Source organism: Oreochromis aureus, linkage group 4 (assembly GCF_013358895.1).
Source record: "Oreochromis aureus strain Israel breed Guangdong linkage group 4, ZZ_aureus, whole genome shotgun sequence".
In the NCBI taxonomy this organism is placed as follows: Eukaryota; Metazoa; Chordata; class Actinopteri; order Cichliformes; family Cichlidae; genus Oreochromis; species Oreochromis aureus.
In genome coordinates, this window is record NC_052945.1 from 17,182,704 (window position 1) to 17,197,779 (window position 15,076).

General features: G+C 39.0%; 2 protein-coding genes across 3 annotated transcripts; one reads left to right on the plus strand and one right to left on the minus strand.

Moving 5' to 3' along the window:
• Positions 1-311: 311 nt before the first annotated feature.
• LOC116313043 (ras-related C3 botulinum toxin substrate 1-like) lies at positions 312-9,495 on the minus strand. The gene is made up of 6 exons (XM_031730609.2): positions 9,151-9,495; positions 8,070-8,141; positions 7,444-7,561; positions 7,140-7,202; positions 2,137-2,296; positions 312-2,040 (listed from the first exon to the last, which is right to left on the minus strand). The coding sequence occupies exons 1-6, from the start codon at positions 9,183-9,185 to the stop codon at positions 1,910-1,912; spliced, it is 579 nt and encodes a 192-aa protein (XP_031586469.2). The 5' UTR covers positions 9,186-9,495; the 3' UTR covers positions 312-1,909.
• Positions 9,496-10,912: 1,417 nt separating this feature from the next.
• On the plus strand, positions 10,913-15,076 carry LOC116313076 (small integral membrane protein 10-like protein 2A). Of its 2 annotated transcripts, none has more exons than XM_031730648.2 (2): positions 10,913-11,269; positions 12,705-15,076. In XM_031730648.2, the coding sequence occupies exons 1-2, from the start codon at positions 11,090-11,092 to the stop codon at positions 12,723-12,725; spliced, it is 201 nt and encodes a 66-aa protein (XP_031586508.1). In that variant the 5' UTR covers positions 10,913-11,089; the 3' UTR covers positions 12,726-15,076. The 2 variants fall into 2 exon arrangements, with proteins under 2 accessions (XP_031586508.1, XP_031586507.1); XM_031730647.2 differs by having other exon boundaries at positions 12,895-15,076.

Below are 15,076 nucleotides of genomic sequence, written 5' to 3' on the forward strand. Positions count from 1 at the left end.
AACATTTTAATTGACATTTAAAAATCTCCAGTATCCCAGTGTCTACTAAAATTTCCTGTGAAAATGGTCTGGTGAAAGGACTGGAGTGAAAATAAGCAAATATTCAAAGGCAAACACTGAAACACCGACAGAAACCCTAAAGAACTTTTTTTTTTAAAATATAACATTAACATGTTGGACTGTTGGGCTGTTTTAACTGAAGTATTTTGCCAGCTGAGTATGGCAATAATCTCCGCATCTACATTTTCCATTGAGTAAATTGCACTTGGATCCCTTTTGTTTTGGATCAAAGGAAAACAAGCAGAGCAGAGTCTGTTTTACAGGAATTTATTGGCTTTTTCAAAAAGTGACAATAGCTTTTATCCATAAAACTAAAGAGTCACAACATTGGCTTGAATTAAAGCACAGCTTGGAGTCTGAATACAATACCGATGAGCAACATGTACTTAACCCCTGATCTAGTAGTTCAAATACATTTTGTAAATAGGCAAAAAATATAACTGTAGCAAATTCTAATCTTAGTTTTCAGTATATGATGCATGTACATGCTATCAGCATTAATTACAAAAAGCTAGGATTGTGGGGAGATTAAAGTAGCATTAACTGCAGAGGTAATAAACAAAAGATATTCATAGTGTTAGTTTAACAATACAGTGAGTGAGTCTAACTTCTGTGAAGAAAGATACAAAATAGTCAAATCACATGATTATAACAAAAAGATGAGTACACTGTATACTACACCATAACCGACAGTAGCTTTGTTACTGTTATTAGCAGGCATAAATGCTCTTTTAGTGACATTGCTTAGCCAGTAGTGATGCTAAAAATAAAAATAATAACATAAATCAAATGTGCTGCACAAAAAGGTTTCGGATAAATGCCCACAGAGCATTAAAGGCTCTCTTGTTCCCCATCACCAAAACACCTGAATATTTCTCTTCCAAATACAAAAATCAAGTTTTCAGCTTCGCACTCCTGGGCAGCCATACAGTCGAGACACTTCTAGGGGGAATATTGCAAAGAGGAAAAAAAAAAAAAAAAAAAAATACCACAAACACGACGGGTCCAATTGGAGCCAAATGCATAAAATACTGGAGATTTTTCAGGGATTCGTAGCACTGTTGGTGTCAGCAGACCTTTTTCCCCAGCCTCAATTTTCTCTCTGTGCTTCAGGCTTCATTCGATCCATAAGAATGAATTAACATGAATCATATTAGGGCCAAAATTTAATTACTGACAAAGAGGTTATGGGTACATAAAAAATGGAGGCAATTAAATTTCACAGATTGTTACTTCAAGGTTTTTGTTGATAGCAAGGTGTGACGACTGCCTTCATAAAGAGAAAGTGAAGTTTTTGACTTTTAAAATGGTTGATATGAACAGCAGGGAAACAGCAGCAGACTGTCAGCTGTGTTTTAAAGGTTTGAGACGACAGAACAAAGGATTTCTTTTCGGCTAAAATACAGCATGTGTGCAGAGTGTATTTGGCAAAATTTCTTCCACTTCAAACAAACTACCAAGACTGTAAACAAAAAACAAAACAAAAAACTGGACAACCAGTGGAAGAAAAAGTTGAAGACATTCCACGGTCCGTTCTACAAAACATCCAATCCATTTTAGAAGGCCTCAAGAAATTCAGTCTCGTCTATACAGTATACATTGTTAGGAAATAACTAGGGTCTAAAATAGTCCAAACCCTTTCCCCTAAACCTGACCCTATGTTGGAGTTTTCATGGAAACGGTTGGTATAACTGTTGCAGCTACACATATAGAAGGACAGAATCTGAAATACATTGTTTTTGTGTGTCTGTGTGTGTGTTTGTGTATACTGGTGTGTTTCTCCTGTGTCGTTAGCCACCCTCACCACTAGCGGTCATGCTCCCCTGTAACTGTTCCAGTGAAGGAAGTCTTAGAGGAGAGAGCACTTCTTCCCCTTCTTTTTGACAGGTGGAGGGCACAGGACGGCCCGGATGGCCTCATCGAACACAGTTTTAAGGCCACGCTGAGTCAGGGCTGAGCACTCCAGGTACTTTACAGAGCCTGAAGACAGGAAACAGAAAGGCATTGGTTTATTATTTGAATCTGTCTTCCATGACCATTTACAAGAAAAGGATCAGTGATAACTGAAGTTATTACCAATCTCTTTGGCCATGGCCAGTCCTTGGGGATAGGTGATGGGAGAGAGTTTCTTCTCCTTCAGCTTCTCCATGGTATCCTTGTCATCTCTCAGATCCAGTTTGGTGCCCACGAGGATTATTGGAGTGTTGGGACAATGGTGTCTCACCTCAGGATACCACTGCACAGACACAGGAGTTACTGTACAAGTTAGTGGTGTAAATTTTCAGATCAGTCAGTGTCATCTTTAACACTTTATGTTATCATATCTCCGACTTATTACCATTTTTAATCAAGTAAAAGTTTTTTCTACTCATTAAAACTCATATAGGGCCTTTCTGTGTGGCATCTGCATGGTCTCATCATGCCTACGAGGGTTTCCTCCCACACTTAAAAGGCACATACGTTGGGTTAAGTGGTGATTCCAAACTGTCTGTAGATGATGTGAGTTTGAATAGTGAACTTTAAGTCCCGTCACTGCGCCTGTGTCCAGACATTAAACTCAGCCCACTCTACAGATAATGACAGAATACTCAGAATGACTTTATGACATCTTGAATAAACAAATACATATATTAGCACCAAAAAAAAGGTACAATTTAAGGGGGAAGGCAGAATTAACACAACTGTCAAGCTGTGTGTCACCAAGAGGAAGTGTGAAACAAACAGGGCTTGCTTCTTATCAGCACAAATGAGGCCTAATGTTTGCATTCTAAACTGTTTACTTCTCTCCCATCCACTCTGAAAACTCTGGACAAAGCAGTAGGTTAGCAACACTAAGCTAAAGTTACTTTGGATTAAAGTAAACGTGTTGGTCGCTTAGACCCCATCCCAATGGAAACCGGTTAGTGTGGACCTGGTGTGAAACTTAAGATGGTAAAAAGGGTGACAAGTTCAGGGCTCGCAAAATTTCAAAATCCCTGGTAGCCCCTCGGGCAGGCACTCTTCAGTTTTTGGTAGCCCAAAATAAATTTAAGTAGCCCGAATTAAAAAAAAAAAAAAGAGGACAATTTTTTGATTGATGCTTTGTTTCCTTTACAATATTATACTTTAATGTATATTATACTTTAATGTATAATATTGTAAAGGAAACAAAACACCAATCAAAAAATAGTTAAAACACAAATTACAACAACTGTATAAAAAATTACAATCATCAACTCAAATATTTGGTTCTAATTGTACAGAAATTTCTATGAACTTGTAAGAACTGTGTAGAACATGAATCAGTCTGTCTCAGATACTGAATTTGAAATTTCCACTGAAATCACGGGTAAGAGGTAAGTGGAACCAAGACCTAGGACATTTGCTTTTTGAAGTTTGCAAAGACTGCTAAATTTTGCCAATGGTAGTTCACTCTTTGCAACATAGTACGCTGTTCTAAACAGCTTTTTCAGGACTTCTTGTTGTGCTTGGTTTATTTTTAGTATGTTTTTTGCAATTGGTGTTTGTTCTGGGAAAGATACTGCAGACTGAGCAATAATGCATTTCTTGCATTTCTCATGGGTTCTGATCGGGTCTTTCTTAAAATTACTGGTCCGAGTAACAAAGGTGCTTGTCAACTTAGAAATCGAGGGAAACTCACGATACACCCGGCAAAACATTATGTTATTTAGCTTACCATATTCCAACCACAGAAATTCTTTTGTCCATGAAACCAAAAAAGTTGCGCTTTCTTTTTTCCTCATAGTCTGATTTGTCTTAACTTTTCCGTTTTGTGGTAGGCTTTTATTTGGCTGTCCCTTCTTCACCCTGACCTGTCTTATTTGGCTCTGCAGAACTAAAATACCGGCGCAAATCCATCTGCTTTTACACATGTACTTACATAATGGTCAGCGAGTCTCTGCGCAATCAACCTCTATGACATGTTTAAGCTTGCTGCGGGAGATTTCAATTGTCATGTTTGAATAGTAAGCTAACGATTGATAAGACGATGCCAGAGGAATTGGTGCGCAATTAATCTGTCACTCACCAATCAGTGCTCCCGCTCTCTACACACCGTTCGTGCGATCGCAAAGTGAAAGTGAAAGCAAAAAACAAGCGCTAATTCAAAGGCGATTTCAATATGTCATATATTGACAGTGGCTCATCAATGCCAATGACATAATTACCCAGCTACGTTTGCGAAAGAATGCAAAAGCATCGACACATATTTTTCCTTCCTATGATAGCCCGACGGGCAGGGCTGAGATAGATTTTGGTAGCCCGACTGGAAAAATCGCTAGCGCCAGGACGTCGGGCTAGCGATTTTGCGAGCCCTGAAGTTGATAAATGTGTTTAGAGTAAGGCTTAATCTCATGACAAGCCTAGTGATAAATAGGATGTAAAATCACCAGCAGTGCATTCATTATGTGGACTTATGGTTATTTCCAATTCTTTAATTTAAGTGTATCACTTTATTTTTTCACCAACTCCTGAGAAACTGTCCCTTCAGCTCATAAATACTCAGTCATTTTCATCAGCTTGTAGCTACCAGCGTGTCTATGTTTTTTTAGTATGGAGCAGGCAGTGTAAAGTGGGTTTACAGCTACCCACAGCATCCACATTTACCGTATACTGTAAGAGAAGTGAAAGTTAACCAAGACAGTAAAGCTGTGGGCAAGAAAAGCAACACAATGTTGCTGTGTGAAGCTGAGGGGAACTGCAGAGTCAGATAGTAATTTCCTGTGGTTTATCATTCCCTTTGCACAAAAGTAATCATATGACTCATGGCATATATGGTGAGGTTTGTCACACTGCTTCAGCTCGTTTGTGTAAAAATATCCACAATGTTGAGCAAATGTATCTGTAGTCCAGCCTCCGTGTTATTGGTCTGTTAACTATTTTTAGACCAGCAAGGAGCACAAAGATCATTGACTTTCATACACTCGTTTAATGCAAGCAGCAAATTCTCAAAGGTAAAGGTTAACTGATAACATTTATAAATTCTTTTAATCAAAATCAACAGATTAACATCAATCTGCTCCTTCGTCTCATAATAAACACACCGCTGAAAAACAGACCCTAAAGATGGACAAACAGCACAACATATTGACAGCTATGCTTAGTTGACATACTTTACCGTGTACAGCCATTGCACCGACTTCACCAAAATGAAAACTTCATACTGACAAAGTTCTTGCACATAACCCAAAAGGCTAAACTTTAGCTGAACAGATCAAGCTCTTCTGAGAAAATAAAGTGATTAGGTTTAATTTGCTCACAAAAGGAAATTATTCTGGTTTATGTGTGTTTACTTTAAGCTAACGTAGACGAACTGTGTAGCAAACTTTCCTTGTGTGTCTCACATGAATAATAGGGATGTACTTCTGAAACCGAGACCATTGCACCACGTTCCATCTTCCCGTACAGCGAAACACACACAAAGGTGGTAATGCCAATAACTAAGGCACGCTAACCTAGATAACCTGCTAACATTTTACCCAGGTTTAAAGATAACCTGGGTAAAATGTAGACAAGAAACGGAGCAAAACAACTGTTTTCTCCTCCTCAGCTGAATGGGCCAATCCGAACAAAACTGCACAATCACCACAACATACAGTGATTATTAACATCTAAATATGAAATGAATCATTTAAGAAAAAAAAAAAGAAAAAAGACCTGAGATTAAAAAAATAAAATAAAATAAAAGATTTCCATTGTTTTTGTTATTCAGCTCCTCCAAAGGAAAAAAAAAAAAAAAGAGGAGGTAGTGCCCCAGATGTGATTTTGAAAAACTGCTACACCCTTGTTGGGGGGTGTAGCAACAAGTAACATAGCAACAAGATGCAGCCTCACTGAGCTTTTCCAAAGTGTCAACTTGAAACTATATACCAGTTTTTAAATTGTGTTGATAAGTGACCAAAGAAAGCGTTAAATAAACCAGCTGTTCTTGGTCAGTCGTTTTCATAGTCACTATTTGTTCTGTAATTTGAGGTGACTACATTTTTTATTTTACAATTTCTATACGTTACAGCACAAAAGAGCAACTATTTAATTTCAACTGTTTTATTTTCTCTTAACTATTGCTTGATGTATTTTTTGTAGCTATGATCTTTTGTTTGTAAAAGCCTAGTGTCGATGACAAAAAGAGACTGTCACAATATTGTCATTTATGAAAAATGTCCGTGTGCAACTGATGTTTACAAAAAAACAAAACAAAAAAAAAAACGTTAAAATAAAACATTTCAGTGCATTCAGATTTTTTGCATTAAAAGAAAAAAAAAATACTAAATGGTTGATTTGAATGAGCATACTTGTGCAATTTTAGGCACTATACGGTTGAAAATAACACCTGTTTCTGAAGGTTATTTATTTGTGACATATATCATGTATCGTGATATAGCCAAAAAATATTGTGATATTAGATTTTCCTCATATCGTTGAGCCCCATCTCCAGCTGGACAACAGGAGTAGTGATACACTCTCCAAGTGTCATGCCTGTGATGTGCCCCTCCGTCTTGTGGTGAACAGGAACTATTTTTTGGGGCGGTACGAATCATTTGTGTGGCATTTTGTGTGTGATATGTTACTCTGTTTTTTGCTAAATATGTACGTTTGTAGTTTTAGAAATTTGTTGTTTCTGGTTTTCACAGTAAAAGAACAAAAACAAATTAATTTTTTTGTTCCACTTTATGTTCGTTGTGTGGTTTTGGGTCCATCATGTTAATATAGTGTGTCAAAATGAAATAACTGCCAGACATGGGAGATTGTGTCTTTTTTCCCAGCAGTTCAAAATGAGTTAAATGAGTTAAAAACAACCAATTATGTCCTTGAAGGGTATCATGCCAAGCAAAGACAAAGGTTTCACAATGAACAAAGTTTTACTGAGCTGAAACTCTTAGTTTCATCTCTACTTTCCAGATATTTGCCTTCATTTTTTCATTTAAATTTACTGATTAATTTTCCATCTACAGTAGCTTGTGCAGCACAGGCAAAAAATAAGCAAACTTAGAGACTACAAGAGCACCAACTGGACTAATAAAACTTAAATAAGCTGACACCTTTCCAGCCTTCACTCGTTCCGACATACAGCCATTACTCACCTTGGCACGGACGTTTTCAAACGAGGCAGGACTCACAAGCGAAAAGCAGATAAGAAACACATCCTGGTAAGACAAGGAAAACAAAGCAATCAGAGCCCGTAACAATCACTTCCTGTTAAGAACACTGGAAGGGGTGGAGGGGAATCCTGTGTTCACAAAGGTGTGCGCGTTTCTTTTTTTCTTTTTTTTCCCTTTTAACTTCCTCATTCATTCTCAGAAATCAGACTCTGGTTTATGCATGGAGGATAATACATGAACTGTAGCACAACACTGTCTGATTATGTTTTTGTTGTGGTTGTCGTACCGTCTGTGGGTAGGAAAGTGGGCGGAGTCTGTCGTAGTCTTCTTGTCCTGCTGTATCCCAAAGGCCCAGGTTCACCGGCTTCCCATCCACCATAACATTGGCGGAGTAGTTGTCGAACCTGACAGAAGTGATGAAGTGCAAATGAGCCAAGCCCTTCAGGCTTAATATAAATTGTTGAAATATAACTACTAAGATTTTAAAAAAAAGGACAAGAAATACGCAGTGATCAACCTACCCCCTGATTTATTGTGCCCTTTTGCAACTTCTGCTCTCTCTTAAAAACGATTGCTCATTTTTAAAATCTGGCTGAACCAAAAGCCTGTTTGTCAACTGCCTGCAGAGCCAGTTCATGCCACAGTTAAGGCCGATAAAGATCAACACTTTGCACAGCTGGTCTAGGATCAGATTAGGTGCAGGGATTCTTCTTAACTTCCTGTAACTTGTATTCCTGGTCTAGTAACAGTCAAATGCTGTGATTGTAACCTCCTCTGCAAGACTCTATTTAAAAAACATGATGCCATGCTTGCTCATGCATTGATTGTGTAAGGAGGGTGGAGACCAATTACTGACTGTTATCCTCGCATAAATAAATAAATACTCACTGCGCTGCAGTCTCAGATACTCACACTGTGGGGATGTACTCTCCAGGAAAGGCATTGGTGGTGTAGCTGATGAGCAGACAGGTCTTACCCACAGCTCTGTAGGAGAGAAGATGTTGGATTAGCATGTATTGCGAGAAGGCAAAAAAAAGTGTGACTGGACTCAGATCTTACAAACACTGACATAAACAACAATCATTATAATTTCATTTCTACTGATAGTGTTAGGATCAGTAAATGGCACTGCTTACAAAAAACATCCCTGGTGTAATACTCTGGGAAAACGGAATTGTGTGATTTTCTAAGTTCTTCTTTTTGCAAGATAAAGTACATGAGCGCAGTGGTAGAGGAACATTTGCCAAATGTGAAACTTTCTTGGTTCCCTTCAGCATGCTACCCTCATGTCTACTGCACAGTTCCCCTTACACTCAAAGCAAAATAAAGAGATTCAGCACAGCCACGGGCTCTGAATGAGTCTTGCTGCTGCAGTATCTACCACACCCAGAGCAAGCGGTTATGAGTGCATTTACCTCCCACATACTGTTAGCACATCTTAATGTCACTGTCTTAGCTCGTGTGTTAATCCCCTGCTGCTGAGGAAGCCTTTAAATTTTGGGAAGCTGAAAAAGCCCTGTGTTTGTAGCTTTAACAGTGACTTGCTGAAATATAGCAGCGAGATGATGGACACACAGACACACACAAAAGCTAAATTCCTAAGTAATAATAGCGAAACTTGAATTTAAGCTGTGGATGTACGACCTGCCCTGTGATGTCTGACTCACCTAAGAGTGAAAGATTAGTCAACCACTTGCACACTGGCCAGCCTGTAGTACCAATGCTTACTCATACCACCAACCTAATGTATGAAAACTGCAGTCTAAATAAATAAATAAAAATAGAATAGTCAAATACGAGTACCCATGTCGGCAAAATTAACAGGTAGTAAAAGATTAGCAGCTAAATTTACCCGCTCGGAAATCTGTTGCAAAGGGTTTTAACGTCAGCTACTCGGATGACAGCCTTTTAGCTACAATTACATTTTTAAAAGGTAAAAAAATAAATAGGTGTTTAATATAAACTAATGCCCGGCTGGGTTTGGTGAACTTACCCGTCTCCGACCACAACACACTTTATGGCCTGCATTGCGCCGCGGCTAGAGGAATGCTAAGTTAGCCCGGGAGCCAGCTAACGTTAGCTCGAGTCTCTTTTCCTTTGTCCGGGATTGCTCGCTGGTGAAAAGTCCCAACGAGCGTCTCTCTCCACCGGCCTGTGCTGCTACAACCGAGCTCCTGGGACGCGAAACAACTTAGGGAGAACTTACACTAACTTTATCGAGCAGTTTAACGCGAGTTTACTCGTGAATTTCCCTTCCTACATTCCCATGCTTTCGTAGGCTGATCTGGAAGCTATGAAGCAAAACAGCGGCCACCACCCCTGAGTTAAAAAAAAAAAAAAAAAGTTAGTCTCTAACACCACCAGTAGATGGCACATCCGGTGCACTGGTCCATACGCCCACACAGACTTTGGTCCTAAATACCAACCGGAGGCAGCCGAATTTCAGAGGATTGGATGAATTGTATTATGATATAATAGACTTAAAGTTTAATATTTAATTTAGTTTGTGAAAACAAATAATACAAGCAAAAGTGGAGGGACTTCTTATGGAATAACACTGAATGAGGAACTGACGTCAGCTACACGATCCCTGTAATTTCTATGGACTATGGCTTCGGGGGATGTTTACCCTGAATTCTGTCTTTCAGGCTAGGCTTTAAAACAGGATTTGAAAGGTCTCTCTGCCCCAGCTTCATGTGTTTCTGTGTTACAAAGCATACCAGGCATCTGTCCATACCCTAAAGATCATTCTTATGTCGTGATTACCCAACTTTTTTTTATCATGACAAAATCGTATTTGGATGTAGTAGACAAGACCCACTGGTCTCTCAGTAAACATAAATTTCTTCTTTGTTTTTGCTTTTGTTTGTAATTGACTAAGATTTTTGTTATTAGAGCAGGAACTTTTAGACTCCCTACTCTCACCTCCACATTTTCTTCTCTCTCACTGGCTCCTAAATACCTTCTGTCTGTCTTCTTCCTTTGCCTTTGCCCAGCAGTAGGATAATTTCCATTTGTACCCTGTTGGTCGATATCACTGGAGGCGGACATTGTTAACCTGGGCCCTGATCAATTCAATGTGAAACTCTCATTTTTGAGCCACAGTAAGAAAGTGCTTTCAGTGCTCAACTACAGTAAAAAGGCAGTATACAAATCCAGCCCTTGTTTCTGATTATGGCACATTTGTTTATTTATTTGGCTTGTTTCTCACATGCACTTTGTCACTTTTGTTTGCTTTTTTTACTTCAATTTTTACTTAGTAATATATGTGTTATTATTCTTCAGATAAAGGACGTTTCGAAGTCAGGCTTCCTTCCTCACTGGCACTATACTTATTGCCTTTGGACAAATACAAATAATTAAAAACTAAATGATTTTGTCTGACCATTACACTTAATTTCACATGAACAAAAAATTAGACCTAAAAGACCATTTCCACACTTGCAATCGTTTTTAATCTTATACATTTAAGCTTTGTCTATATTATTGTATTAATGTAAAACAAACCATTGTAACTACAGCATTTGTATGTTGTCTTGTATTTTTTGTTACCTACTGTCATATTTATAATTCTTTTCTGGATAAATATGAATATGAAGTTATGGCATTTTATGTGTACTTATGCTGTGATTTGTTTTGTTTTTTTTTGTTTGTTTTTTTTAAAAACCGAAGAACCATATTCCTGAGAGTTTAACCTCGGGGTTCTAGTTGCCCTTTATTGCCGCTTACTTCCGTGTGTCACACCGTAATGGGTCCCCGGTAAACAGCTATCGGGGTGGAGCAGATTTGCCAACACAATCGATGTAAAAAAGGAAAAAAAATGGGGCTCGGTGTCGACGAGTGATAGAAATATGAAGTGTGACACCTTTGCCATCGCCTCGCCTTACCAGATGACAAACTAACCCCGGAAACCAGCGGACGGACTGGGCTGTATGGCGGGTCTGTCATATTTAGTGCTCCGGTTTTCGGGCTCTGCTGGTCGGACGTACGGAGTATTTTCGAAAGGCTTGACGAGGACTTTGTTGATATTTTTTGATCTCGCATGGCGGCTGCGAATCAGATTCCCCTATGTCTACCTCGTCGCCTCGATGATGTTTAATGTGAGATTACAGGTAATCATTCAACCGCTGTAATCGGTCATCAACCCTCTAAACGGCACAGAGACAGCTGCTGATTGCAAAGGCCCCTCATGTTGGATTCATTACTGCCTTTGTTTTTGTCTGAATGAGTGACACGTTGTATATGATTTACCCTTAATGGACGGATACAAGATTAATTTTAACAACATTTAAAGCTTTAGGGTTACAGGTACTTAAAACTAAAGCAGCCTAATACAAGGAATAATCTCCCTTTATCAAGTCTGTAGTGCTCGCTTTTCTCAGTTAAGGAGGTGCCGATTCATTTTTACCAGCATTTTATTGGCTTCCATTTTAGTGCCTTAAACTTCCAATGAAGATCTATTAGCTAATTAATGGATTTAATGGATTATGTTGATTATTTTTGGGTAACTCTGCCAAATGTTGTTAGTATTATATATAAGAACACTGCAAACGAAACAACTGCCTTTTGTTAGTGATACGTTGAGAAACTGTACAAAAATTATTTATTTGTTCTTTATTTTATTTATTTTAAATTATTGCCAAGATACACACATCTTGGCTGACCAGTAACTGTTATATCGAAAGCAGGCTGCAGATATCCTGGTCGGGGGCTTGAGATTTCATCTGTCTCCAGATTAAACTAAATGTTGCTTCTAATTTGCTGCCCTTTTTGGGTCCCGTTGCTTGACCCAATTTTGGCCAAGCTTCAGCTGTCACATTTGACTCAAGAACACTTATAGAGAGGAGTTCATAGCCGACTCAATAACTTAAAGGTGTCCAGTGTCCTGTGGCTGCAAAACAGGCCCAAATCATCATCCCTCCACCACCTTGCTTGACAGTGGGTGTGAGGTGTTTGTTCTGATATGATGTGTTTGGTTTTTACATTGGTCTTGTGTGTCCAAACAACATTGTTCCAGAAGTCTTTTGCAAACCTAAGCTGTGCTCTCATGCTTCTGTTTAGAGAGCAGGGGCGTTCTTCTGCAAACCTTTCCAAACAAGCCACACTTTTACTAATTGTACTGTCATGAACTTTAATGTTTAGCATAGCAACTGAGGCAACTGAAAACTTTATTTTTCACATGACTGCAGTTCAAAAGTAGATATCAAAATAATAAATGAAGATTAAAAAAAACTAAGAAGAAATTGGATAAACACACGTTGCATAGTTTGTCCACCAGGGGGCACTCTGCAACTTCACTGTCAGCAAAACGGTGTTTGGAGCGAGAACCTGCTGATATAAATAGTCAGGCAGAGCATAAACAAGTATATAAGTAACTACTCAAGACAAATTTTAGAAATGTTAGGGAAGTAGATTCATGTCAAAAAGATAAAAATTGATTTTTAAATCACCAAATATCAAACTTGGTCAAAAATCCTATAGCTGTCAGGTTCTACTTCTCAGTTTTTTTATTTAGCACTACCTAACAGAGTTCTCATATCTTTATAGGTTCACATCGAAATCCACTGAGTCTTCAATGGCTGCATTAACACTTAACAATGGATAGTGAGCACTGCCACGTTTCAGCCATCAGAAAACACCGGCTGACCACACACAGCGATGTGAAGAAAGAAGACACTTCAAGACACTTCAGTCCAACACAATAACGTGGCTGTTTGTTTTTGTCGCCTGGTGCCAGTTACACGGCCCGGCGGCTTTGCAGGTGAAGGGAAGCGGGGATGTCTGCAGATATGAGACAGGGTGAGCGGCGATAGATGGAGCAGATGGAGCGGGGAAAGAGCCCAGCAGTCACCGATTCAGGAGAAGCTCGTCAGGTCCATGAAGATATTTACTCAGCCTTTTCGCTCTGATATCGAGGACTGTAGCATGAATGATTGTTGCTGTGAAAGCTTATAGCTTCTCTTTATGTCTTACATGTACAGCTGACCTAAATTAACAGTATTAGTAATTACCCAAATCCTTTTTTATGTTTCTGTAAGGGTTAATCCACCAGTATGCACACGCTCTATAATTAAAATGATATTTTAATGCTAAAACATAATTATTGTTATCCATGAATTTTCAAATTTATGCCCTTCAATTTTTCTGTTTCATCAAAGAAAAAACATCAAAGCATTTTTATTTAATAGAAGATCCCAAATTACAGTTATTTACTTGCATTACTAAACAGAATATTCAGTTTGAGTCGTTAAGTCCAGTGTGCGGTTCAAATCTGGGTGTAAAAACATGAATTCGGTTTGAAGACTCAAAATGGTAAAACGTCGAGAACTCACCGAAAAGGACAGAGTTCGCATTAAAGTGCCGGATGGTCTTTCAGGTGAATAGGACAAGAAATAAAATGTTCTCACAGTGTGGTCAAGTACGCTTTGGAGTCAGTTGCAGAGACCGGTACTTACAGAATGCGCCAAGGAAGAGGCAGAAAACAAAAGCCGACTGACGCAGATGTCCAACACCTCAAGATTTTAAGTACCAGTGACAGAAGGAAGACCACTGCTGATCTTCAAGTAGAGCTAAATGCTTCTAGATCAGAGTCTGAGAAGGTCTCCAGAATGACCATAAGCAGAAGCCTGAATGAACAAGGCTTAAATGGGAGAGTCGCTGCTAAGAAGCAGTTATTGAGGGCCGCAAACATCCAGAAACCGCTCCGATTTCCCAGGGAGTGCAGACACTGGACTGTAGATGACTGGAATAAGGTACTTTGGACGGATGAGTCTGAGTTTGAAGTCTTTGGTCAGAATAATCACAGAAAAGCTGGAGAAGGTTTTGATGCTCGATGCACTGCACCCACAGTAGAGCACGGTGGAGGTTCCATTATGGTATGAGGTTCCATTTCTGGAAACGGCGTGGGCAAATTAGTGAAAATCAACAGTATAGTGGCCAAAAAGATCTACCACAACATCTTGGTGGATCATGGAATCCCTTCTGGACTGAAACTGATTGGTCGTGGGTTCATATACCAGCGAGGCAGTGACCCCAAACATACTTCATAGCTGTGCAGAGAGTATTTGACCAAGGAGAAGGAATCTGGAGTACTGGAACTGATGGACTGGCCACATCAGAGTCCAGACTTGAATCCTATTAAACAAATTTGGGATTTGGTGGATTCGAAGATAGATCACACAAAGGTTTCATCTGCAGCAAGTCTCTGGGAACAGCTGGAAACTATTTGGAACTCAGTAACAAAGGAGACTGTGGAAACGTACATAAAAACAGTGCCAGCAAGAATGCAAGCCGTTATTAAGGCCAACAGAGGCCGTACAAATTATTACGTTTTTCTGTTTGTTTGGTTTTATTGGTGAATAAGGACTATTTAGTTGCTTCAGTTTGTTATTTGCCTAACAAATAACAACATTTTTTTAGTTTTAAACAATTTCTTAAGAAGGATTTCTAAAAAACATTGGGTTTTAGGTCATCTAATGAATTTGTCAAGCACCATACGTGTATAGACACTCGGTGTGACGAATATAGTAAACATCTCACTTTTATTTAAAGGGGTTCTTTTCCCTGCATGACACAAAATGTTTCTTTTGTCCTCTATGATCTGGACTAGTCATTTGTGGCTGGTTTTAACTGGATGACAGATATACATCAGATATCAGCAGGTTTGTTGTAGGAGAAGTCAGTAAGTGCAGTAATGGTTCTCACTCTCACTATCATGCTCAGGTGGTCACCGTTTCTATTGTGTTTCTGCTTACCAGTGGGATCAGCAAATCGATGCTAGTGAAAGGCGTTACATTGAAAATTATTTATTACTATTTAAGTTTTTATTTCTGTGAAGTGTGTGTGAGTGGGGTTTGAAGTTACAGAGCAAATGCTGAGAATGAATGAACTCTGTGAGAAATAAACGAATTACACCACGA

What these genes read in the sequence shown, in the direction of transcription:
- LOC116313043 (XM_031730609.2), bottom strand. Translation starts at nt 9,185, where the DNA reads ATGCAGGCCATAAAGTGTGTTGTGGTCGGAGACGG. An exon ending in CACTTTCCTACCCACAGACG is followed by an intron (nt 7,203 to 7,443) that starts GTACGACAACCA and finishes TTGTCTTACCAG; the next exon opens with GATGTGTTTCTTATCTGCTT. An exon ending in GGCCATGGCCAAAGAGATTG is followed by an intron (nt 2,041 to 2,136) that starts GTAATAACTTCA and finishes TCCTGTCTTCAG; the next exon opens with GCTCTGTAAAGTACCTGGAG.
- LOC116313076 (XM_031730647.2), top strand. Translation starts at nt 11,090, where the DNA reads ATGGCGGGTCTGTCATATTTAGTGCTCCGGTTTTCGGGCTCTGCTGGT. An exon ending in TGTTTAATGTGAGATTACAG is followed by an intron (nt 11,270 to 12,894) that starts GTAATCATTCAA and finishes GCCTGGTGCCAG; the next exon opens with TTACACGGCCCGGCGGCTTT.